This window comes from Hemibagrus wyckioides, linkage group LG26 (genome assembly GCF_019097595.1).
Source record: "Hemibagrus wyckioides isolate EC202008001 linkage group LG26, SWU_Hwy_1.0, whole genome shotgun sequence".
Taxonomy (NCBI): Eukaryota; Metazoa; Chordata; class Actinopteri; order Siluriformes; family Bagridae; genus Hemibagrus; species Hemibagrus wyckioides.
Genome location: NC_080735.1, coordinates 17,911,000 through 17,921,416, shown reverse-complemented (window position 1 = coordinate 17,921,416; position 10,417 = coordinate 17,911,000). Strand labels below are relative to the sequence as shown.

The window sequence follows — 10,417 nt, the reverse complement described above, 5'->3', positions numbered from 1 at the left end:
CAGTCTGTGTGTCTAGTAGTTTAATAGTTTGGGTCATGTTTAAAATAAACCTCTACTGAGCAGATCTGCTAAATGATTGATTGATTTAGTGACTAATTGATTGATAGATTGATTGATTGAGTGATTGATTTAGTGATTGAGTGCTTGAGTGAGTGATTGATTGATTGATTGATTGATTGATTGATTGATTGATTGATTTTACAGTCGAAGTTTGTGGCTTCAAAATGTTTGAGGGACAAACTGAGTGCAAGATTTATTATTTGTAAAGACTCAAAGCAGGATTAATATTTGAGACCTTTAATAAAAGTAGTGACGTCTCTACATTTTCCCTTCTGATGTGAGCCTGTAGTTTCACTCTAGATCACAGGAAGTGTAGCTGAGCTGTGATGGAATAATGGAAGGGGGAATGATTAAAGCACTGCGCTAATCAAACTCCACACGGTCAAAGAGGCAGAGATGAAACTCCTCGTCTGCTGTGAAGAACTGTCCATCTGAGACACCAGGCTGTGTCAGGGCATGTCAGACTGAGGAAACCGACAGGCGACAAGTTGAGGAGAGAAGTAAAGGTACGGAAATGAAACCAAAAAAAAAAAGAGGAACAATTTTAGAGTATGTCGTTATGTTACTACACAGCAGTTGTCTTAAGCTCTAACCTTTAGACCAAAAAACTGTAACAATATACACAACTTCCACACCTCCACAATACATGGCATTGTAAACATACAAAAACAATAACATGTGATTATAATCTGTAATATATAATGGTTGCTCAGTGCTCTTTATGGAGTGTTGTTGTGCAGTGATGGAGTTAGGATGCTGTAGCTGTGACCAGAGAGTTATTTTATTATTTTATAATAATTAACCATTTCGGCAAAAATATTTTTGTTTACATCGACATTTACAAACTAAGCTGAACTGTATTCAGTATTTACATTTCTCTGATTGGAGAAACAGGAAACAGTTTAGCACAGAATATATATTTACTACTGGAATATTTCATCTTTCCAGAATTTATTTATTTATTTATTTATTTATTTTTCTAAAACAGCATCTTATTAAGCAAAGCAACAGTTTTCACTGTACTGTATTGTACTGCTGCACTGTTCGTACATCATCACCGCACACTTCATTTGTTTAACACTTGACTCATCATTGTGTGTGTGTGTGTGTGTGTGTGTGTGTGTGTGGGTGTGTGTACAAACTTGGTTCGTATTTGCTCGTATTTTGACTCGTGCTCTCACCTTAAACACACTACGTAAACGAGCGGTGAATCAGGAGTCGATTTGATTCGATTCATTTAGAAAAGTTTGATTCTTTTCTCTTGAGTCAATTCTTTTTTTTTCTTTCCCCTGAAGCGCGCGCGCGGGAGACGAGTTCTGCGCGCGACCTAAACAACACCTTAACTTCTTAATATGGAAGTCTATGTCTATTTATTGTTAGCTTTTTTTGTCTTTTTTTAAATGCGACTGGCATTTATTTATTTATTTGTTTGTTTGTTTACTGAAAAATGTCCTATAATATTAAACAAAAGCTACAATATGGAAAAAATAACAGCGGTGCAGTGATTAACGCCTCATTTTGTTTTTCTTTGTTTAACATTCTTGTACTGTTTTTTTTTTAAATAAATGTGTGCATTTTTACAGAAGTCGATAAAAAGATTTGCGTTCCTTTATCCGATGACGTCACACCTCATCCATTCAGATTGTGCATGATTTTCATTTTTATTTTATTTTTATCCCTGACCGCATTCTCTTCGGACAAATAAATTTCAATCATATGACGGTATAGTGGTCATTCCTGAGGTGATATAGAACAAAAAAAAACTCATTAATTTTGATTTAAAACATATTTTATTTAATGAACATAATGCAAAAAAAAAAAAGTATCAGCTCATTTTATTTTCCAACATTTCACAGGAAACAGGTTTGGTTCACATTTTTTTGTTTACTCTGTTGCTGGACAGTCGCAGTGTATCATTTTATTTTCTACATATTGCCTTCATAAAAACACACACAAGAAGTCCAAGTGCAGCGAGTTGCAGTGGATTGAGGAAGGCAAGGAGATGGAGAGGGGTTTGCGGATCTCTTTAGTCTTTCAAAAACCCAATTACACCAGGTTAGGTTTCAGGAGGAAAGAAGAGAATTTCTTTTCCCCTCCACAAACTGGTGAGAGAGAGAAAAGTCTTCAGAAGATCCTTGTGTAGAAGGCGGTAAAGGCAGACAGACGTCAGAGCTGATGGCCAAAGACCTTTGGCATGGGATTAATCCTGCAACACCAGTACAGAGTAGTCTAGAGTATCTCCTCTTTTAGAAAGTTTCCACCTTCCCCAGTTCTTGCGGCTCTTTATAAATGTCTTTAGAGCACAATAAGGAATTTCTGTTCTGGTGCGGTGGCTTTCTAAATGAAACTAAAATGCTAAAACAAACAAACAAAAACCAACAACTTCTCCTCACAGGACCTGAAAGCGCCAAGCCGCCTGGTCTTTGTAGTCCAAACAGTCTGCACTGAAGTTTAGTTTCCATGGCGAAGCAGCTTGGTCTTTGTAGTCTTTGTAATCCACACAGTCTGAGGAGGTGAAGGGCAGAGCCGCACCACCGTAACCCTGGTGTGTGTGTGCATGCGGGTGATGGTGAGGGTGGTGGTGCCCGTTGCTCTGCCCGAGGTGGTGGGGGTGATGCGGGTGCGTGTGGTGCCCAGACACCCCGGTGCCTGCCATGGAGCTGAGCTGAGGGTGATGTGGGTGGTGGCCGTGCATGGGCGCCAGGTAGGAGCTACAGTCCATGCTTCCGAAATATGAACCGGACGCAGTGCTGGGGTAACTCTGGGCATAACCGGGCGTCTGGTTGTAGGACACGGGGTACGAGGCTACTCCAGCTGGGCCTCCACTTCCTGAAACACTGCGCTGCATACAGGAAGCACTGGTAGGAGGTGCAGGATCCGGGACTGTAGGAGGAGCCGGAAGAGGTGATATAGGGGCGGGGCTCCAGATAGACGAAACGGGCGTGGCCCCAGAGGCGGAGCTATTGCTCATGCCCAGTCCACCCAGGTTGGAATTGGAAGAGGATGAAGAGGACGAGGATGAGGATGAGCTGGTGCTGGACACGGCTGGAGGACTGAACTGACCGCTGCTCTCAGACCCGGGACTCTCGCGTGATGGAGAGGCTTTTTTCTTCGCAGGCCGGATTTTAGCTCCGCTGCCGCTGTTACTGCTGTTGCTGCTCTGCTGCTGCTGCCTGCACTTAGCTCTCCGGTTCTTAAACCACACCTGACCAGGGAAATAATCCAATATCAGTACACAAGAAACACAGATGTACTTTATTATTCCATTAGGTTACTGAGAATTGTTGGAAAACAGTGGAATGGGAGTGGAAGAAGTAGGACCATCCACGCAACAGGGAAAAAGATAGCTGAGGTTACCAATAACAAATGGAAATAGTGACATGTCAGTGTGGTATCTCTTATCTTTCCTACACTGATCCAGACCAAACGGACACGGATCAGCTGTCTATTGCCACGGTCCTGTCAGTAAAAGTCATTATTTAAATATTCAAATTACATTCTGTATTGACTAAATGAATTAGTATGACCAGCACACACACACACACACTTCAGTGTCCCAGGTGATTTGATCAGTGATTTAATTTAAATAATAACTGAAGTTATTCGATTCAACAAAGTGTTAATTATCAAAAAAGGTGTGAACAAAATAACTCCTTATTAAACCGATGCGTAAAATAATTGAATCAGGCTTGCAGGGTGATCAACCTGTAACGCTTCTCCTTCTGTGCGTCATTATTCAAGTACGGTCATGTACCCATCGAACTGCATCGGATCTAAAATATCACAACCAAATCATATCGGGTCACGTGGCAGCCCGAGGCTGATGCATCAGATCTACATTTTTGACACGGACATTTGTGTATGGAAAGTTCAGGAACTAAAGGTCTGTTAGTTCCAGTCAGTGAATATGATGCTGCACATGCTCAAACATTTCATTGGATTATTGGATTTTCATCAGATCCGTGCTGAGATCCATGATGTTCCATGAAAGAGCTGAGTGAAGTTTGGAAACTTGCTTCCTTGAGTTGATCCACGTGAAACTGTGCATGTCTTAATTTCATGTGAACACGCGCACACACACACACACACACACACACACACACACACACATACCTGTACTCTGGACTCTGGCAGGTTGATCTTCAGAGCCACTTCCTCGCGCATGAAGATGTCGGGGTAACGCGTTTTGGCGAACAGAGACTCCAGGATGTCGAGCTGCGTGCGCGTGAACGTGGTCCTCTCCCGCCTCTGCTTCCGGGGATTGGCTTTAAAAATATATATTTTTAAAGAGAGAGAGAGAGAGAGAGAGAGAGAGAATAGAATAATTAAAACTCGCTTTCGAAATAAGGTCGACTTGTAAAATTAATTCTGTTAATACAATATGGGGTGATGAGCTAAAGTCCGGTTATGTGGTTCCTGGACGTCTCGCGCGTGCGGAAAGTAGTTTCCAAAAATAATAATTAAAAAAGGGGCGCATTCAAAGTGAAGCAGATTTACAAAACTTTAAAAGATCTATCAAACATAACATAGACCAGGCTATGCAAATGCTATTCAAATATTTTCTCCTTTTTCTGTCAATATATTTTTTTTGTCAACGGTGAGCTCGTGCCCTTTGTATGCTAGGCGAGCGCGAGAGACTAATCATTTCTTTAAATGTCATTATACATCGCTCACGATAAACGGATTAAAACGCCTTGTCTGTATGTTTTTTTTTATTTATTTATTTATTTATTTATTGATTGATTGATTGATTGATTGATTGATTGTATAATTAGAAACAGTGCCCGTTTTCTTTTCTGGAGTCTAAGCTTTTACCAACTGATAATAGCCAATAAAGACCTTCAGTATCACATTAATTTGATTGCATCGGTGATTATTAGCAAAAGTCGGATTTCTGTAAGCTATACTACACTAAAACTATAGTACTATACACATTCACGTGCCACGATCCTCTACACTAACTTCTGAATAGTGTGGATTGCACTGCATGGACACCAATCCTGCAGGAGTTTAGTCTGAGCCTTAAACTTATATTACAAGCATTTTGCAAGGAACATAAGAATGTGAAAAGCTAACCTGTATGCTAACTATCTTCATTTATTTTTCTGCTGTGAACTGAACACCACACCCAGGCTCTCTAAACACGGATTTTTGAGTATAGAAGAAGTCCATCTGCACGGTAAAGAACCGCCTTCATGATGAATTAAGTTCAGGAGGCTGTGTGTGAAGGCTGTGGAGCAGAACACACACATTATATGGAATTCTAGATGGGGTTTTTACGTTTTAAATAGAAAATTACAGGCCAGGAAAAAAAAACTTGTCAAAAAAGTTGTAAATAAAGTTGCGCTAGTAACCTATTATTATTATTATTATTATTATTATTATTATTATTACTGAAATTAAAACCTTTTTTTCAAAATCCGAAAAGTTATTACTGGTTTTTGCTGATTTTTTGAAGGCTCGTTTTTTTTTTCTTTAAATAAATAATTAAAAAAAATAAAAATAAACATGCCATGTTCCACACGATTCCTGTGCCATCCCATCAATTAAACATTTATTTATTTATTTATTTATGTATGTATGTATGTATGTATGTATGTATGTATGTATGTATGTATGTATGTAGAAATTACACTAGAAACTTTTAGGAGAGAAAAAATTGGAAGGTGTAACATGGTCACTGTGTGCACTTTTAAAAAATTCGACAATAAAACAATTCGGGAAGTCCCACAAGATCTTCCAGAATCTTGTGGTTACATTTTGTGCCGATTTATTTATTTTACTATTAGTGATACTGTGTGTTTTCCGGTGTATGTTAATGTGCGCGTACCCGGATACCCAACGGAAGGATGCAGGAGCTCCATGGGCGCGCCCCCGAGCCCCAGGCCGTTCACGGCGTACGGGGCCTGTTTGAGGTATGACATCATTCTAGCAGCTCGCGTGGGGGGTGACGGCGGAGTCCGCGCCGAAAAGTCAGAGTCTCCCCGCCGAGCTCACACACACCTGAGGGCGGAGAGGATAAAAAAAAAATAAATTAATTCACTTCATCAGTAAATTAGCAGATGAGGTCATGATTATATGCGTGATGAACACTGAGCATGAGTAAACTGGGCCTAATAGATAATAATAATAATAAGAAGAAGAAGAAGTAGAAGAAAAATAAGAATAACAATTGTTATTGTTCTTACCATTATTATAATTATAATTATTATTAAAATTTATATATTAAATATATATAAAATATTATTATTATTATTATTATTATTATTATTATTATTATTATTATTATTATTATTATTATTATTACAGATTTAAATCGTAAATTGAAAATGTAAGCGCCCTTGTTGTTCCTGTTTTGGAATTCCATACAAAAGGTTAACACAAATTAATAAAGCATTCTATATACATTTTTTAAATGTTAATTAAAATAAACTAATAAATAGTTTATTGTGGGAGGAGGAGGGGCGACGTATCTTTGCAGAAGTAAAGGCAATGTCCTTAAAAAGTTGTTTAAAGTCACAAATCGAGATGATCTTGATCAACAGATGACGATAATAAACTCTAAGCTAGCTCGATACTCAACATTAAAGCCGCGTATTTCTTCTTAAAACTTTTCCTTAATTTATTAAGCGTAATTAATATTATCAAGATTGATCTGTATTAAGAAAGGTATTAAGATTTTCTATTTGGATTTTAGGACCTCGTGCAGGTCAGAAAAGTGCAATCTCTCGAACATTTTACCCTGCTAACGAGAAGATCCTGAAAAAAAAGAAAGAAAGAAACTGAAGGAAAAGAAAAATCCCAGCTTGTCCTTTAGGTTAGGATCAATCAGAAATATAAACAGCGTCTTAATCACCTCATTTCACACTCCACTAATCAAGAGGACTTCAAACACTAATTGGCCGTTCACACTTTCTGCACCTCTTACAGAACAACTCTCACAACTTTTCATCATTTTATTCTTTCTTTTGTCGTGACCGAAACTTGTTTTTGTGTAAAAAAAAATCGAATTCAGCGATACTTTAGTAATAACAAGCTGTGAAAGTAATCTGACTTAAAAAATAAACAAATAAATATATAATAAATCTTGTACTTAAAAGAAAACATTCTTAACCAATTGCTTAATAAAAATAATATTTAATTATATATATATATATATATATATATATATATATATATATATATATATATATATATATATATAATCTTTTTTATTTTCTGTAACACTGTTTATATTTATAACTTCTATTTCGGTATTTAGTGTGTAAATTTAGCGTTATAGTTTAAAAAAATATATTAAAAGTTTTCATGTAAATTTCCTAAATAAATACAGAAGCACACAAATGTCCTAGTAGACTTTAAACTGAAATCAAGATCAAATCTAAATTGACTTTCAGTTGTGAGCACTTATGTGGCTTTAAGGAGAAATATATAAGTCGCAAAGTAAGTTTTCATATAGACGCTTTAATTTTTATTTAAATACCTAAAACTAATCTTAATCTTCAGACTCGAGTGTAATTCGCTCTGATATATCCGAGGCTGCTGTGGGAGATGATTGGGGAGGACCTGAACTCGTTACACAGGTTTTTTTTTTTGTTATAGCGGAGTAAGTCCAAAATGTTTTAAAGGACAAAAGTTTGGTTAAATGACGTGGTGCGCTTTTCTCTCCCGCGCGCATTGGTATGGATCAGGCGCATTAAGAGCACGCAGATAAAGAATACACTGCGAGACCAGCTTTAACCAAATGTAAATCAGCAGCAACTGTGCAAATTATCCGTCTTAGCCATTTAGATTAGACTCAGAGGGGGACTCCATTTACAGCGAGGAACCTTATCGACTCTGTAAACGAGTTAACCCCCAAAACCCAAACTCGGCGAGCTGCTCCACGCATGCGTTACGACTTGCGTAAACAATGACACATTTGCACGATTCATTTGCAAATAAAAAAAAACCCGCTCGTTTGCAAAAACCATGTGTATTCACACACCGCTTTATATCGGGTAATTATTTACTGAATCAAAAGAACACTGCAATTAGCTTGAAGATTTTAATTATAACCATTCGGACATTTTTATCAAGACTCTGAACGAACCGATTCGTTCTCTAGCAACGAGTAACTCGTGCGTAATTTTAAGTAACGACACCAAAATGTCTCTTACCTGCTGATTTTTCCTCTCGAATATCCACTTTCTGTAAAGAAAATCCACGAGGCTGGCTACGCCAAATGGTACAGAGTGTTTCTGGGAGGTTAGAATTAGAGAAATAATAATAAAAGAACCACCAAAATACTCCTTGGCTGTAAGGAAAAAAAAGAGCAAATGCCCCAATCTGCTCTTCTCTCACATCCGCGCGCTTGTGCTAAAGATGACTGCCAAAATGTTGTCGAATTGAGATTGATCACTTTTTTGGTGCGTTGTCCCGTCTATGAGTAAAAGCATACCTGCGGGACCGCCCGCCTCAGCCAATGAGAGCGCGCGATGCTTCTTACGGCCGAGCGAGCTGGCCAATCACGAGCGAGAGAGGCATTGGTTCATTGTGACGTCACGGCGACCTGCCGCGCGAATCGAGTGGGTCGAGAAAAGAAAAAATCAACCCGAATACACTTCTTTAAGAACAAAAATTATTTAAAGTCATTGAACTAATGAGTTGTTGTTATACATCAAAAACGTAGAATAACTAAACAGCACACACACACACACACACACACACAATATTTACGGATTGAAAAACTGATTTATTACGTCATCACGATGTTTAATATAGATAATTTGAAGAGGAAAAAACTTAAAACTAAAAAAAAGAGCGTATTCTTGGCCCCACGGCATGCTGTTGTTAATAATTCTACAATTTAGCTAAATAATAATACATTTCAAACAAATATTTCAATTTATCGATTTTTTATTTCACAACAAAAAGATCGAAACCAACCAGGACACAAACTCTGTAATGAATTGAGGTGAATCGCCTTCGCTGAAAAGACTAATGAGTTGTAATGATTCCCTGCTTAGCCTAAAAGACTAAAAAATAATAATAAAACAACAACAAAAAAAAAAAACACCTAAAACTTTAAAAAGAAAAAAAATTAATAATCCAAATTTTTCTTTTTATTTATTTATTTTTTTCACTCACAACGTGTGCCATTTCTACTACATGTTTTTTTTTTAGGAGAAAGCAAAATAAAATAAAATAAAAAAGGAAAGAAAAAAAAAAACAAGCACGCGCACCTTATAGTCTACCCTTTTACAAACTTTTTTTTTTTTAATCACGTGCTTTATTTAAATTTGTTGTTGTTTTTTTATTTTATTTTCGTCTATTAACCGCAGGTCTATCACACAAGAGTTCGTAATGTGCGACATGGACCTTAAATGCTACTGGAATTTATTTAAAACGCACATTAAAAACAAAATAAATAAATAAATAAATAATAATAATAATAATAATAATAATAATAATAATAATAATAATAATAAAACATCCTTATTAGTCAACAATCCTACAAACAATTAGTTTAGGGAATAAAAGACATTTCCCAGTATAATGACACTAAGGCAAAAAAAATAAAAAATTCCAAAACACACACACACACGCAAATAAAGTTTTTTGGGGGAAAAAAAAAATCAGATTTAAGAAGTGTGGAATCGATATAGCGGTGTATGAAGATATCTGAGCAGCATTAAGCTATTGTCCCGTGTGTGTTTGTGTGTAATCCCGGAGTTTCCTCAGCCCTTAAAGCCGCTAAAGCCCCGGCCCTGGGATTGGCCTCTCCTCAAGCACCCTTTTACTTCTGCTTGTAAAATTGTCTGCACTTATTAAAACGACGATGCATAAAATCCCCCCCGGCTTAAATCCCCGAGTTTATCGGAAAGCATGAGGATAGGTTTATCTTGAAACACCCTCCTCTTCCTCTCTCGGTGGCTGTCAGCCAGTTGAACACCTGCGGAGACGCGCAGAGGAACAAATCCATTACCGACGCCGAGTTCCAGACTTTTTAACGCGGAACAGCTCACACACCAGACTGGAAAGAGTTTTCACAGACTTCTGGGAATCTAATAAAACAAGCTTTTTTTTTTTTTAAAAAAAAAAAGAGCATCTGTATAGAAAGGCAAGTTTCATTTTTTTCCCTTCTGCGGTGCTTTTTATTGACACCAGGTAAGGCGCGCACGTGCTGTTTTTAAACCGTGTCGGGTTTTCTTATTTATTTATTTTATTTTATTTTTAAAGTTAATAACACTTACAATTTCAGGTTATTATATCACTGTACTAGATGCGTTATGGAAATAAAAATGCGAGAATCAAGAATCAAGAAACAGTAGCATAAGGAATGCATTATTAATTATTATTGATATTTTTTTCGTGC

The 10,417-nt window shown here is 37.2% G+C and overlaps 1 protein-coding gene across 1 annotated transcript; it reads right to left on the bottom strand.

Moving 5' to 3' along the window:
* Positions 1–1,890: 1,890 nt before the first annotated feature.
* Positions 1,891–8,457, bottom strand: otx2a (orthodenticle homeobox 2a). The gene is made up of 4 exons (XM_058380073.1): positions 8,220–8,457; positions 5,891–6,063; positions 4,174–4,325; positions 1,891–3,265 (listed from the first exon to the last, which is right to left on the bottom strand). The coding sequence occupies exons 2-4, from the start codon at positions 5,985–5,987 to the stop codon at positions 2,450–2,452; spliced, it is 1,065 nt and encodes a 354-aa protein (XP_058236056.1). The 5' UTR covers positions 5,988–6,063; positions 8,220–8,457; the 3' UTR covers positions 1,891–2,449.
* Between the last annotated feature and the right edge of the window lie 1,960 nt (positions 8,458–10,417).

What these genes read in the sequence shown, in the direction of transcription:
- otx2a (XM_058380073.1), bottom strand. Translation starts at nt 5,987, where the DNA reads ATGATGTCATACCTCAAACAGGCCCCGTACGCCGTGAACGGCCTGGGG. An exon ending in TCCTTCCGTTGGGTATCCGG is followed by an intron (nt 4,326 to 5,890) that starts GTACGCGCACAT and finishes ATATTTTTAAAG; the next exon opens with CCAATCCCCGGAAGCAGAGG. An exon ending in TGCCAGAGTCCAGAGTACAG is followed by an intron (nt 3,266 to 4,173) that starts GTATGTGTGTGT and finishes TTCCCTGGTCAG; the next exon opens with GTGTGGTTTAAGAACCGGAG.